General features: G+C 43.6%; 1 protein-coding gene across 10 annotated transcripts in view; it reads left to right on the top strand.

The window, feature by feature from the left end:
• The window catches only part of LOC129823976 (ATP-dependent 6-phosphofructokinase, platelet type-like), a 36818-nt gene that overhangs the window by 12739 nt on the left and 8687 nt on the right, over positions 1 to 15392 (top strand). For 2 of the 10 annotated variants that reach the window (XM_055883176.1, XM_055883172.1), the window contains exons 3-16: positions 809 to 886; positions 1539 to 1728; positions 1950 to 2115; positions 2278 to 2322; positions 2592 to 2700; positions 3320 to 3415; positions 4469 to 4561; positions 4917 to 5042; positions 5351 to 5415; positions 5656 to 5725; positions 8708 to 8854; positions 13240 to 13310; positions 13442 to 13529; positions 14249 to 14401. In XM_055883176.1, the coding sequence (XP_055739151.1) occupies positions 809 to 886; positions 1539 to 1728; positions 1950 to 2115; positions 2278 to 2322; positions 2592 to 2700; positions 3320 to 3415; positions 4469 to 4561; positions 4917 to 5042; positions 5351 to 5415; positions 5656 to 5725; positions 8708 to 8854; positions 13240 to 13310; positions 13442 to 13529; positions 14249 to 14401 (1497 nt within the window). Of the gene's footprint in view, positions 1 to 808; positions 887 to 1538; positions 1729 to 1949; positions 2116 to 2277; positions 2323 to 2591; positions 2701 to 2970; positions 3067 to 3319; positions 3416 to 4468; positions 4562 to 4916; positions 5043 to 5350; positions 5416 to 5655; positions 5726 to 7692; positions 7717 to 8707; positions 8855 to 13239; positions 13311 to 13441; positions 13530 to 14248; positions 14402 to 15392 lie in introns of all 10 variants that reach the window. The other 8 variants (XM_055883166.1, XM_055883167.1, XM_055883171.1 and 5 more) reach the window with 8 other exon arrangements.

The following is a 15392-nucleotide window of genomic DNA, read 5'->3' as shown; positions in this document are numbered from 1 at the left end:
GTGCAGACACGCACCCCTGATAACGTAACCACAGAAAACAATCCCCCACAAAGACTAGCAGGCAGCGGAGGTAAATATACCCACCAAAATCAACTAATAAGACACAGGTGTAAACAATACAGACAGACACAAACGAAAAGGAAAAATGGATCGGTGGCTGCTAGTAGGCCGGTGACTGCCGAACAGGGAGAGGAGCCACCTTCGGTGGAAGTCGTGACAGTATGGGCGCTGGTCAAAAGTAGTGCACTATACGGAATAGGTTGGAATTTGGGACATACGCTCTGCAAGAGACTAACTGTAACATGTTGTTATCTGCTCTGTCTGACTCAATGGAGGAGGGAGGATATGAGCTCTGGTGTCAATGTCTAAATAATTAGATTACAGGAAGCTTCAAACGTCCCTGTAGTGCCATTGCCATGAGTCTTGAATAAACAACAGTATGCTGTGAGATATATCAGTGTACCTTTAATAAGTGGGCATCATTTGTGCTAGTGTTAAAGGAATGGTTCGTCTAATTTTCATGTTTGGGCCAAATTGATCTTACCTCGAGTTGTCTATGTATGCCAGCAGAGACAGCATCCATGATAATATGTTGTTTACTTTTGCTACAGGTAGCAGTTAGCATGATTTAGCATTGTCCTCTCAAAATGAATGTAAGTCAATATCCCTGATGTTATCAAAGATGCGTTGCAGAGTCAACGACTGTTACTATGTAACAACATTGGAATTCATGAATATGTTCATATTAATATTAGGAAATATAGGCCTATGCTGTGAGATAATGTTCATATTTATTTTCTCTATGCAGGGTTACCAGGGTATGGTAGATGGTGGGGATAACATTGAAGAGGCATCATGGGAAAGTGTCTCAAGCATGCTGCAAGTGGTAAGTAGTGCAATGAATGCCTTTAGGCAAAATACTATGGATTTGTTTAACATTATCATCACAGTCACAGGCTATATATATAGTATATGTAGTGGTTAATGAATATTTTGGCCAGAGGCTACAGTATATTATACAGTATATGATGGTTAATGGTTTGAATATATTTGTGGTAACAGAATTTACAAATGCATATGACAGATGAGCGCAGCTGCATTTCTGGCTGATGCTAAACAGAGTGGAAGGTGCGCTGTCATTGTGGATTCTGCATGAACCTGATAGTTAATGACAACAAAACACACAACACTAAAGAAATATGTGCGATGTTGAATTAATGACACCTATCAATGTGCTCAATTGTGTCAGATAATATCATCCATTGGTTTGGTCTAGAGCTGTTTTGTTCCATTCATCCTACCTTCATCCACCCATCCATCCACATTTATCCGTCTATCCTTCCAACATTAATTAATTCAATCATCCATCCATCCATCCCTCCATCTATCCTTCACCCATTCATCCAATCTTCATTCATCTATCCACCAACCTCAACCTATCCATCCATCAATTCAGTTGTCATCCATCCATCAATCCATCTTTTCAACTGTCATTCATCCATTCATCTGAATTCTTGGCTGTTGTATTTTCCTGTCAGGGTGGCACAGTCATTGGCAGTGCCCGCTGCAAGGAGTTCCGCAGCCACGAGGGGCGTCTAAAGGCTGCCCACCACCTGGTGCAGCGTGACATCACCAACCTGTGTGTGATTGGAGGGGACGGCAGCCTCACTGGGGCCAACCTCTTCAGAGAGGAGTGGAGCGGACTACTGGAGGAACTGGTCCAGCAGGGTATCTCAATGTTGTAGTCAATGGAGTGGACCAAATGTTCACAGTAATCTACTCCATCACTAATTTCTACGCAAAAAAATGTATTTATATGCCTGACATATTGTAGTAAAACATGTATTACTATGTATTACCAAAGCCTGTATACAGCCATTCCATCTATGAGTGTACATTACTCAGTAGTGAAGCCAGTAGGTTCATATTACGTTGCATTGTGTATAAAGGTCTGATTGATGAGGAGGCTGCCCAGAACAACTCAGAGCTGCACATCGTGGGAATGGTGGGTTCCATCGACAATGACTTCTGTGGCACTGACATGACAATCGGGACAGACTCTGCCCTGCACAGAATCATAGAGGTGGTGGACGCAATCATGACTACAGCCCAGAGGTACTGACATAGATGATTGTTGTTGAATGGTACATTTCTTAACTTTTAGATGAGCCAACATTTACACAGATAGAGGTACTGACAGATACAGTGGCATATTTAGCTCAGTGATGTTGTTTGTACACAATCAACATTTACACAGACTTCTCTCCTTTCCCTCAGCCACCAGAGGACGTTTGTGCTGGAGGTCATGGGAAGACATTGTGGGTATGGAATGGCATTTCATTTCTGCTTTCATTTCCTGCTTTATTCTTGTACTTGCTACAATTTAGCAATGGACTCTCAGCAGTCCTGCTTTGAAAATGTTTGTACATACACAAATGGGTTTGTATTGCATGTATTTATATTTGATATTTTATTGTATACTAAATGTACAGTGTGTGTGTGTGTGTGTGTGTGTGTGTGTGTGTGTGTGTGTGTGTGTGTGTGTGTGTGTGTGTGCGTGCGTGCGTGCGTGCGTGCGTGCGTGTGTGTAGGTACCTGGCCTTAGTAAGTGCTCTGGCCTGTGGGGCTGACTGGGTGCTGATCCCTGAGATGCCCCCTGAGGACGGGTGGGAGGAACAGATGTGTCAGAAACTGTCTGAGGTAACAACATACACACACACACACACACACACACACACACACACACACACACACACACACACACACACACACACACACACACACACACACACACACACACACACACACACACACAGGTAACATCTGACATCTGCAGATCTAACAAATACATTTCAATCTATACCTCACTTTGAATAGGATTTACTGCTTAGTGATAACACGTTGTAGTGTATTTTATTTCCTTCAACCATAGCAAAAGCAGCAATGTTCATTGTGTTTCTTAATGTCCAGAGCCGATCCAGGGGTTCAAGGCTGAATATAATCATTGTCGCTGAAGGAGCCATTGACAGACAAGGAAAGGCTATAACTGTTAATAATGTCAAGGATGTGAGTACCTGAATATGCAACAAAGGGAGAACCAAAAGCAGGTCCTACAGATGTGTGAATAGCTTCATGCTTTACAGATGAAAGGACTCTGTTAAGTGAGAAAGGGACAGAGGTAGTAGGCAGATCTGTTCTTTCTCTCTCTCTGGTAGGCATGCAGCTGTTTCAGCATAAACCGGGTCCAGCTTTTGAAAAGCCAAATGCAAAAATGTTCTGTCATGTACTGTATATCTGTGCTTTGTTTGTATTCTTATAGAATCGTGCAGATAAGAAACGGCTCAATATCATTATTGTAGCAGAGGGGGCGATAGATTCTCACAACAAGCCTATCACTACAGACCATATTAAGGAAGTAAGTACTCAGCTGTCCTGTACTGGTGGAGTACTCCTCTGCAGACCTGGGTTCAAATCCTATTTGAAATCTTTTTGCGACTTTTCTATTGGTTTAATTGCGCCAGACAAGCTTAATCAAGCCCACATTAAGTATTTGAAATGATTTCATACTGTATTTGAACCCTGGTCTGGTACAGTACTTCTGTGTGCCGTGGTTACTTCTGGCTGCACATCGTCATCTCTCCATCTCTCTGTCCCATTAACAACATGCTGTCCATGTTTTAACTCTTCATCTAAGTATTTTATTGGATCTTTCTTAGTAATGTGAACTTCTGTGAATTATACTTCTTCCTGTTTGTGCCTTGCAACCTTGTTCTTCATCAGCATACCTAACCTGGTAAGCATAGAAATACATATATAACTAATAGGATCACAGTTCTGGTAAGAGTCTTATACAGTACAGTTTACTTGGCAGAACAAAAGAACAAGGGCTGAGTCCAAAATGGCACCCTATTCTCTATAATATACTGTACTAGTTTTGACCAGCTCTGGTTAAAAGTAGTGCACTATATAGGGAATAGGGTGCCATTTGGAACACACAGGTGTAAGTGTTGGAGACTCACTTACTACGTACATGACAGGAACTGTTTTGCATGGGTGTACAGTGCTTGTGCTTTCACTTACTGTCTTTCTTTCTAAGGTATAGCATGCCATTGTCATTCTCTTTCTACCATACAATACAAATAGACAATTTTTGCATTCCAAATGGCACCCTATTCTCTATATCCTGGTCCTGGGGACACAAAAGGGTGCACATTTTGGTTTTTGCCTTAGCACTACACAGCTGATTTAGCTCATCATCAAATCTTTGATTAGTGGAATCAGATGTGCACTCCTTTGGGTCCCTAGGACCAGAATTAAGAAACACTGATCTATATAATGCATTACTTTTGTAGTAGTGCACTATATATAGGGAATAGGGTGCCATTTGGGACGTAAGTGTTATTGAATTACTCTGCTAATTTGAGGAAACGTACATTGCTCAATACCTGGCTTTCCTCTCCTACTATAGTTGGTTGTTAGCTGTCTGGGCTTTGACACCCGAGTCACCATCCTGGGTCACGTCCAGAGAGGAGGAACCCCCTCTGCCTTCGACCGGATCCTGGTGAGTGTTACCCACATACTCACATACAATGAAAAGGCACTTATAGACTGGGTTGCTTCCTAAATGGCACCCTATTCCCTATATAGTGCACTACTTTTCAGTTAGAGTCACAGCCCTTTGTGCTGCCGTCTGTCTAATAGCTGAATAATATCCCTGGTTTGTTTGTTTTGGTTAGTAACCATGAGGCAGTTTCAGAATGGTAATCATCATTTAAAGAGCATGTCATTTCATACTGTTATGCAATTTCTAACTTGAACTTGGAAGTTATTTTCCCAATGTCCCAGATCACCATTAATTCTAAGTTGACCCCAGTATAAATATGATTTGACCTTTGCCCTCCACCCTGTCTGTCCAGGCCAGTCGTATGGGAGTGGAGGCGGTCCTGGCCCTGTTGGAGGCGTCAGCCAGCACCCCGGCCTGCGTAGTGTCTCTGTGTGGGAACCAGGCTGTCCGTCTGCCCCTCATGGAGTGTGTTCAGATGGTACACTTACACTGTGTGTTCACATGCTAAACAGCCCTGCTGGGACCGTGGATTAGTATTCTGTACAGTGTACAGATGGGGATGGCCGCCAGCCAAGATAGTGTGTGTGAGATTCCTTTACTCAACAGTAATGAACACGTATGAAGTGATAGCCTACCCCTTTGTGATGTTTTCAGGTTCTACACCATTTACAGGATGCATCAAGTACTTCTACCTACTGTATACATTACAGATCTATTATGAATAAAGACAATTGATAGGCTGTTGATTCCAGACACATTAACCACTCGTATTTATTTTCTCAATAGACACAAGACGTCCAGAAAGCTATGGACGAGAAGAATTTTGAGGAAGCTGTGAGACTGCGTGGCAGGTATATTATCTGACTCTTGTACCAATTCTACATTCTTTGATAAAATAAAGTGATATCTCTGTATTTCTAAGATGCATATCTTTATTTGGCCAGCAGTCTAGTCTAGCAGGACCATTACAGCTTTACAGGATTCAGATTCATTTTCCTCTTGCCTTTAAGAGTTTATGCAACTTAGTAATGGAGGTTTCTGGACACAAGGTAGATGGATGAATAACAGTATGTTTCATTCATATTTTGCAGGAGTTTCGAAAACAACCTGAACACCTACAAACTCCTGTCTTACCGGAAAGCAGACTCTGAACTCCCAAATGTAAGTATCCTCAGTAGAGGTCGACCGATTATGATTTTTCAACGCCGATATCGATACCGATTATTGGAGGACCAAAAAAAGCCGATACCAATTCATCGGCCAATTTTTTTTGTTTATTTGTAGTAATGACAACTACAACAATACTGAATGAACACTTATTTTAACTTAATATAATAAATCAATAAAATACATTTAGCCTGTTCAATTTGGTTTAAATAATGCAAAAACAAAGTGTTGGAGAAGAAAGTAAAAGTGCAATATGTGCCATGTAAGAAAGCTAATGTTTAAGTTCCTTGCTCAGAACATGAGAACATATGAAAGCTGGTGGTTCCTTTTAACATGAGTCTTCAATATTCCCAGGTAAGAAGTTTTAGGTTGTAGTTATTATAGGAATTATAGGACTATTTCTCTCTATACGATTTGTATTTCATATACCTTTGACTATTGGATGTTCTTATAGGCACTTTAGTATTGCCAGTGTAACAGTATAGCTTCCATCCCTCTCCTCGCCGCTACCTGGGCTCGAACCAGGAACACATCGACAACAGCCACCCTCGAAGCAGCGTTACCCATGCAGAGCAAGGGGAACAATTACTCCAAGTCTCAGAGCGAGTGACGTTTGAAACACTATTAGCGCGCACCCCGCTAACTAGCTAGCCATTTCACATCGGTTACACCAGCCTAATCTCGGGAGTTGATAGGCTTGAAGTCATAAACAGCGCAATGCTTGAAGCATTGCAAAGAGCTGCTGGCAAAAACGCACGAAAGTGCTGTTTGAATGAATGCTTACGAGCCTTCTGGTGCCTACCATCGCTCAGTCAGACTGCTCTATCAAATCATAGGCTTAATTATAACATAATAACACACAGAAATACGAGCCTTAGGTCATTAATATGGTCGAATCCGGAAACGATCATCTCAAAAACAAAACATTTATTCTTTCAGTGAAATACGAACCGTTCCGTATTTTATATAACGGGTGGCATCCATAAGTCTGAATATTCCTGTTACATTGCACAGCCTTCAATGTTATGTCATAATTACGTAAAATTCTGGCAAATTAGTTCGCAATGAGCCAGGCGGCCCAAACTGTTGCATATACCCTGACTCTGCGTGCAATGAACGCAAGAGAAGTGACACAATTTCACCTGGTTAATATTGCCTGCTAACCTGGATTTCTGTTAGCTAAATATGCAGGTTTAAAAATATATACTTCTGTGTATTGATTTTAAGAAAGGCATTGATGTTTATGGTTAGGTACACGTTGGAGCAACGATAGTCCTTTTTTGCGAATGCGCACTGCATCGATTATATGCAACGCAGGACACACTAGATAAACTAGTAATATCATCAACCATGTGTAGTTATAACTAGTGATTATGATTGATTGATTGTTTTTTATAAGATAAGTTTAATGCTAGCTAGCAACTTACCTTGGCTTCTTACTACATTCGCGTAACAGGCGGGCTCCTCGTGGGGCAGGTGGTTAGAGCGTTGGACTAGTTAACCTTAAGTTTGCAAGATTGAATCCCTGAGCTGACAAGGTAAAAATCTGTCGTTCTGCCCCTGAACAAGGCAGTTAACCCACCGTTCCTAGGCCGTCATTGAAAATAAGAATGTGTTCTTAACTGACTTGCCTAGTTAAATAAAGGTGTACATTTTTTTTTTTTACCGATTTCCGATTGTTATGAAAACTTGAAATCGGCCCTAATTAATCGGCCATTCCGATTAATCGGTCAACCTCTAATCCTCAGATAACCCAAGGCAAACATTTATATTGTACATTGACAAAGTTACTGTGACATTCACATGTGTTTTCCCTAACATTTGTGTCTTTCCAGCGTTTCTCAGATTTGTCTGTTAGGATCAGGTACTTCCTGTTGAGGTGCATTGTGGCTCATACTGAGGTCTTTTTGTGACACTAACAGAGTGTGTTTGTTAAATTGTTTTCTGTCTTGAGGGGATAGGAAGAGGATGAGCTCCCATATAATGTACGTACTGTACTGTAACCTACTATAATATACCAGCTCTAGATCAGTGCTAAGTTCTCCTATATGTACACCGTTTGTGCTATCATGCCAACTTTGTGTGTTTGGCTTGACAATGACAGCAATGGAGTTGGCAAGAGCACAAACGGATCTGGGACCAGGCTTCGTTTGAAATACTAATTTGCTGCATCAATGGCCCTGTAGAATAGAAAAACAAGTAGCTTTTAGGTTTAATTTTTTCTAACGACATCTTTATTTGAATAGAATAATACCTCCATAGGGCCATGATTGAACTAGACAGCTTCTGACGTAGTAAATGTAGGATTAGACCATTTTGAACATAAATAGTGTCACAAAATGACAGATGTCTGTTGCTGTAGCCTCATTGCTTATTTCTTCATGGCTCTGCTTAGTAGAAGAACAGTATATCTGTGTTCTAAGAAGTGCCCTGTTCCTGCACGTTCAGTATGCTTGCTGTTGCCATAGTAGCCTACTAGCTAGTTCTGCTGCAGAGAAGTATCAATCAGACACATGCTTGTGATCTGCTCAAAGTAAGAGATTACTTTGAGATTACCACGCCTATGAGGGCACTCATATACGTGGGGTCTATCTGTCCATGAGCACGTTGTGATCATGTGATTGAGCTCAGAGCCAGTGGTCTATGTGAAGTACAACAACAGCCTATACAGATGCAGCATCTTGGAGCCGTAGCATGAGGCCTTGCTAGAGATTGTCTCTGCATGCTGCTCCATTCTCCACGGAGACAACAGCTTTGCCAGGCTTGTAGAGCATCTCTACCCAGTATCAACCACTATGAGCAGGTGTATGTATACAGAGGGGTTTGGTGATATGGGTATCAATGAGCATTTTGAATTTACTGAATAGAAATTGAAATGACCGCTAGTTTAAAATGTGTATGTATTTTTGTGTGTGTTTTTGTGTGTGTGTGTATTTCTAAATGTGTGTGTGTGACGACTGCGCTGTTGATCCTCAGAGCTCCTTCAACGTGGCGGTGCTGAACGTGGGTGCCCCTGCTGCGGGCATGAACGCAGCTGTCCGCTCGGCCGTCAGGGTGGGCATCACCGAGGGGCACAAGATGTTCGCCGTTAACGACGGCTTCGAGGGATTCTACAAGGGACAGGTACTGGGGTTAAGACACATGATTATAGTCATTTTATTCTTCCCCACTGAGAATTATGGTCTCACTGCCACATGATCAACAGGTTGTTTGCTCACTTAACACATTTGATCATATTTGTCCCCTAGTATTGTTTACACCAAATGCATGCTTTTCAACCGTACCAAATGCATGCTTTTCAACCTTTCGCTGCCTGCACCCGCACGCCCGACTAGCATCACCACCCTGGACGGTTCCGACCTAGAATATGTGGACATCTATAAGTACCTAGGTGTCTGGCTAGACTGCAAACTCTCCTTCCAGACTCATATCAAACATCTCCAATCCAAAATCAAATCTAGAGTCGGCTTTCTATTCCGCAACAAAGCCTCCTTCACTCACGCCGCCAAACTTACCATAGTAAAACTGACTATCCTACCGATCCTCGACTTCGGCGATGTCATCTACAAAATAGCTTCCAATACTCTACTCAGCAAACTGGATGCAGTTTATCACAGTGCCATCCGTTTTGTTACTAAAGCACCTTATACGACCCACCACTGCGACCTGTATGCCCTAGTCGGCTGGCCCTCGCTACATGCTCGTCGTCAGACCCACTGGCTCCAGGTCATCTACAAGGCTATGCTAGGTAAAGTGCCGCCTTATCTCAGTTCACTGGTCACGATGGCTACACCCACCCGTAGCACGCGCTCCAGCAGGTGTATCTCACTGATCATCCCTAAAGCCAAAACCTCATTTGGATGCCTTTCCTTCCAGTTCTCTGCTGCCTGCGACTGGAACGAATTGCAAAAATCTCTGAAGTTGGAGACTTTTATCTCCCTCAACAACTTTAAAAATCTGCTATCCGAGCAGCTAACCGATCGCTGCAGCTGTACATAGTCCATCGGTATATAGCCCACCCAATTTACCTACCTCACCCCCCATACTGATTTTATTTATTTACTTTTCTGCTCTTTTGCACACCAGTATCTCTTCTTGCACATGATCATCTGATGATTTATCACTCCAGTGTTAATCTGCTAAATTGTAATTATTTGATTTATTGCCTACCTCATGCCTTTTGCACACATTGTATATAGATTCTCTTTTTTCTACCATGTTATTGACTTGTTTATTGTTTACTCCATGTGTAACTCTGTGTTGTTGTCTGTTCACACTGCTATGCTTTATCTTGACCAGGTCGCAGTTGCAAATGAGAACTTGTTCTCAACTAGCCTACCTGGTTAAATAAAGGTGAAATAAAATAAATAAATAAAATACACCATTAACCTTGAAAGGCAGTCTACACCATATTTTGAAAGCCATTAGAATAACCAGAACGCATATTTAAAATGATTAATATAAACATGACAGTGAAGCCAGATAAGCTAAAAGTTATAGTGACCTTGTTGACTGGCTTTGCAGAGTAGAAAAGTAGCTGCCTACTGTAAGTCACCTTTCCTCTTGTGTCCGCTGCCACTGCCACTGATGGTGTTTTTCAGATAATACTTGTGTGGGGTGATAAACAGGAGTGCTTACAGTGCTTACAATTGTATTTTCATTTTTGTTTTGTATTTAACCGCCACTTTAAACGTGTACATGACACTGCAACCAAATTTCCCCTTGGGGACAATAAAGTCAGTAAGTAAGTAAGTAAGCCAATTACTCTCACCTCCACTCTCCTTTATCCAGGCCTCTCACTCACCCCCGGTCCTTTATCCAGGCCTCTCACTCACCCCCTGTCCTTTATCCAGGACCTCTCACTCAACCCCTGTCCTTTATGCAGGCCTCTCACTCACCCCCTGTCCTTTATGCAGGCCTCTCACTCACCCCCTGTCCTTTATCCAGGCCTCTCACTCACCCCCTGTCCTTTATCCAGGATCTCTCACTCACCCCCTGTCCTTTATGCAGGCCTCTCACTCACCCCCTGTCCTTTATGCAGGCCTCTCACTCACCCCCTGTCCTTTATGCAGGCCTCTCACTCACCCCCTGTCCTTTATGCAGGCCTCTCTCTCACCCCCTCTCCTTTATGCAGGCCTCTCACTCACCCCCTGTCCTTTATGCAGGCCTCTCACTCACCCCCTGTCCTTTATGCAGGCCTCTCACTCACCCCCTGTCCTTTATGCAGGCCTTTAACTCACCCCTTGTCCTTTATGCAGGCCTCTCACTCACCCCTGTCCTTTATGCAGGCCTCTCACTCACCCCCTGTCCTTTATGCAGGCCTTTAACTCACCCCCTGTCCTTTATGCAGGCCTCTCACTCACCCCTTGTCCTTTATGCAGACCTCTCACTCACCCCCTGTCCTTTATGCAGGCCTTTAACTCACCCCCTGTCCTTTATGCAGGCCTCTCACTCACCCCCTGTCTTTTATGCAGGCCTTTAACTCACCCCTTGTCCTTTATGCAGGCCTCTCACTCACCCCTGTCCTTTATGCAGGCCTCTCACTCACCCCCTGTCCTTTATGCAGGCCTTTAACTCACCCCTGTCCTTTATGCAGGCCTCTCACTCACCCCCTGTCCTTTATGCAGGCCTCTCACTCACCCCCTGTCCTTTATGCAGGCCTCTCACTCACCCCTTGTCCTTTATGCAGGCCTTTCACTCACCCCCTCTCCTTTATGCAGGCCAGGCCTCTCACTCACCCCCTGTCCTTTATGCAGGCCTTTAACTCACCCCCTGTCCTTTATGCAGGCCAGGCCTCTCACTCACCCCCTCTCCTTTATGCAGGCCTCTCACTCACCCCCTGTCCTTTATGCAGGCCTCTCACTCACCCCCTGTCCTTTATGCAGGCCTCTCACTCACCCCTTGTCCTTTATGCAGGCCTCTCACTCACCCCCTGTCCTTTATGCAGGCCTCTCACTCACCCCCTGTCCTTTATGCAGGCCTTTAACTCACCCCCTGTCCTTTATGCAGGCCTCTCACTCACCCCCTGTCCTTTATGCAGGCCTCTCACTCACCCCTGTCCTTTATGCAGGCCTCTCACTCACCCCCTGTCCTTTATGCAGGCCCCTCACTCACCCCTTGTCCTTTATGCAGGCCTTTCACTCACCCCCTCTCCTTTATGCAGGCCTCTCACTCACCCCCTGTCCTTTATGCAGGCCTCTCACTCACCCCTGTCCTTTATGCAGGCCTCTCACTCACCCCCTGTCCTTTATGCAGGCCCCTCACTCACCCCTTGTCCTTTATGCAGGCCTCTCACTCACCCCCTCTCCTTTATGCAGGCCTCTCACTCACCCCCTGTCCTTTATGCAGGCCTCTCACTCACCCCCTGTCCTTTATGCAGGCCTTTAACTCACCCCCTGTCCTTTATGCAGGCCAGGCCTCTCACTCACCCCCTCTCCTTTATGCAGACCTCTCACTCACCCCCTCTCCTTTATGCAGGCCTTTAACTCACCCCCTCTCCTTTATGCAGGCCTCTCACTCACCCCCTCTCCTTTATGCAGGCCCCTCTCCCACCCCCTCTCCTTTATGCAGGCCACTCACTCGCCCTTTCTCCTTTATGCAGGCCTCTCTCTCACCCCTTCTCCTTTATGCAGGCCTCTCTCTCACCCCTCTCCTTTATGCAGGTCTCTCTCTCACCCCCTCTCCTTTATGCAGGCCACTCACTCACCCCCTTTCCTTTATGCAGGCCTCTCTCTCACCCCCTCTCCTTTATGCAGGCCTCTCTCTCACCCCTCTCCTTTATGCAGGCCTCTCTCTCACCCCTCTCCTTTATGCAGGCCTCTCACTCACCCCCTCTCCTTTATGCAGGCCTCTCTCTCACCCCCTCTCCTTTATGCAGGCCCATCTCTCACCCCCTATCCGTTATGCAGGCCTCTCTCACCTCCACTCTCATCCCCATTTCCTAGGCCTCTAACCCCTACTTTCTCACCCTCACACCCAATCCCTTTCTCTGTCACTCCCGCTTTCTGTCACTCCCTTTTTCTGTCACCCACTCTCTCTGTCACCAGACCTCAAACAACACTGCCTGGGTCAGTCTTTGTTTCAAGGGCCCTGGGCACTCAGCTGGAGGAAAGCATGAAGGCAGGGATAAGTGATTGAAAATAATGGTGTGCTCCTTCGTCCATGGTCAAATGTTACTTTACCTTGCCCAACACTGAGGGATGAGTGAGACCTTGGTAGAGTACTGTTGGTAGATTAGAGCCTGTGTGCTTCAATGAGCGATAACACAGTACAATCAAACTGTCATACAAAGCAGGATAGATGTTATATGTCTATATCATTGACTGCAAATCTGATGTGCGGGATTGTTTTTTAGAATGTCATTCATTCCTTTAGCATGTTTTGTGTCCCATTGAAATGAACGTAATGAATGAGGATGTTAGCAATTAGGAGAGCTTTATGGAGACTACTCAGAACACATTTGAAACCGCAATCTCAAACGCAGTTTTGTTGTGTTTGTGTCCACACAGATAAAGGAGATTAAATGGGGAGATGTAGGTGGTTGGACTGGACAAGGGGGGTCCATACTGGGAACAAAGAGGTAGGCCAATGAACAGAGCCCATAGAGTGCCATTTGGGACACAACAAGTGTTTAAAAACGTGCAGCATGGAAAGTCAACACTGACATATCGGGTACTGTAGATTAACACAGATTTTCATTCCTAATTTCAGAACCCTTCCAGCGAAGCATCTTGATAAGATAGCTGAACAAATCAGGATACATAACATCAATGCTTTGCTTGTTATCGGTGGATTTGAGGTATGTACAGCACATCACAGCATCAAATGCATTGGACATTGAAATAACAGTTGAATATTATTACAGGTTTATACCACCACTATGCATTACCAAATTGTATATTGTACTTTTTATAAATGTGAAAAGTTTTTAGCATAGTCTACTCTAGTAATCCTCAAATACTTTAAGTACTTGTTAGTTAAATGCATTGTCCGGCACACTGAAAAGATCTTGCATTAGAGTCCTATTTGAATCTTAGTAATAGTAAAATTTGAATCTTAGTAATAGTAATACACTCTAATAGTAATACTAATAATAATCTTTGAGAAATACACTGGAATATACTCCTGTCTCATATCTTTTTCTACGTTTGTCACACTGTTGTATTCATTCATTTCACAATCTAAAGTGACAAAATATTCTCCATTATTCCCTCCTATGATTATTAAGAACATATTTCTCCACAATTCCTAGCACCCTTCAGGCTCTCCTCCCTGTGTCCCCCATATCTGTGTCAGTTACACTGTGGGGTGCTTCCTATGTCACACTGTCCATTTTGATAGGCCCGGCTCCCTCACACTGGCTCCGCCCACCTTGTCCTGTCTTTATGGCTGTGTACTAAATGGCACCCTATACCCTATACAGTGCACTACTAAGTAGTGTACTATATAGGGAATAGGGTGCCATTTTGGGATGCTACCCAATTAACTCTAAAGCCCTGGCTCTGCCCTGTACTGTAGGCCTTCCTGGGAGTCATGGAACTGTCCGCTGCCCGGGAGAAATATAATGAGTTCTGTGTCCCCATGGTTATGGTCCCTGCCACGGTCTCCAACAATATACCGGGCTCTGACCTCAGCATTGGCGCAGACACAGCTTTGAATGCTATTACTGATGTAAGTCTGGCTGGGGGTCAGAGGTCGCAGGTTTACGTGTTTTAAGAACACCCTCCAGCCAATCAGAATTGGGGGCTTCACTGATCGCAGCTTGGGCGTGGCATTTACCAGCATCACAACTGGCTGAATGTAACTGAGCGTTACCTAAAGGCACCAAACTGATTTGTGTTGACCAAGGTATGCATGTGCTACTTTATCATCTGAAAGGAAATAGTTAGGTAGAGTTTAAAAAGCCATAGAAGGGCATAGTAAACACTAAGTGAAAGAGTTAGATATAGTATGACAACTTATCCTCTGATTAGTTGCAAGAGACTGTATTGTAAAAACAGCAAGAAGTTAACAGTGATTTTATTAAAGCTCAAACATGTAAAGAGGTACAGTAGTATATGATTAGTAGTGGTAGGAGTAGGATTAGGGATATTAGGGGTAGGGGTGTAATTTGGGGTAGGTATATTAGGGGTAGGGGTAGTATTAGGAGTAGGTACAGTGCCTTCAGAAAGTATTCATTCCTCTTGACTTATTACACTTTTGTTGTGTTACAGCCTAAGTTCAAAATGTATTACATTTGGGGGGTTTCTCTAACCAATCTACACACAATACCCCATAATGACAAAGTGAAAACCTGTTTTTAGAATCTTTTGCAGATTTATTGAAAATTAAATACAGGAATATCTCATTTACATAAGTATTCACACCCCTGAGTCAATACTTTGTAGAAGCATCTTTGGCACCCATTACAGCTGTGAGTCTTTCTGGGTAAGTCTCTAAAAGCTTTCCACACCTTGATTTTGCAACATTTGCCTATTATTCTTTTCAAAATTCTCCAAGCACTGTCAAATTGGTTGTAGATCATTGCTAAACAACCATTTTCAGGTCTTTCCATAGATTTTCAAGTAGATTTAAGTTAAAACTAACTCAGCCACTCAGGAACATTCACTGTCTTCTTGGTAAGCAACTCCAATGTAGATTTGGCCTTGTGTTTTAGGTTATT

The sequence above is a fragment of the Salvelinus fontinalis genome, chromosome 26 (genome assembly GCF_029448725.1).
Source record: "Salvelinus fontinalis isolate EN_2023a chromosome 26, ASM2944872v1, whole genome shotgun sequence".
NCBI lineage: Eukaryota > Metazoa > Chordata > Actinopteri > Salmoniformes > Salmonidae > Salvelinus > Salvelinus fontinalis.
The sequence above is the reverse complement of the archived record's forward strand: the minus strand, read 5'-3'. Positions and strand labels throughout refer to the sequence as shown.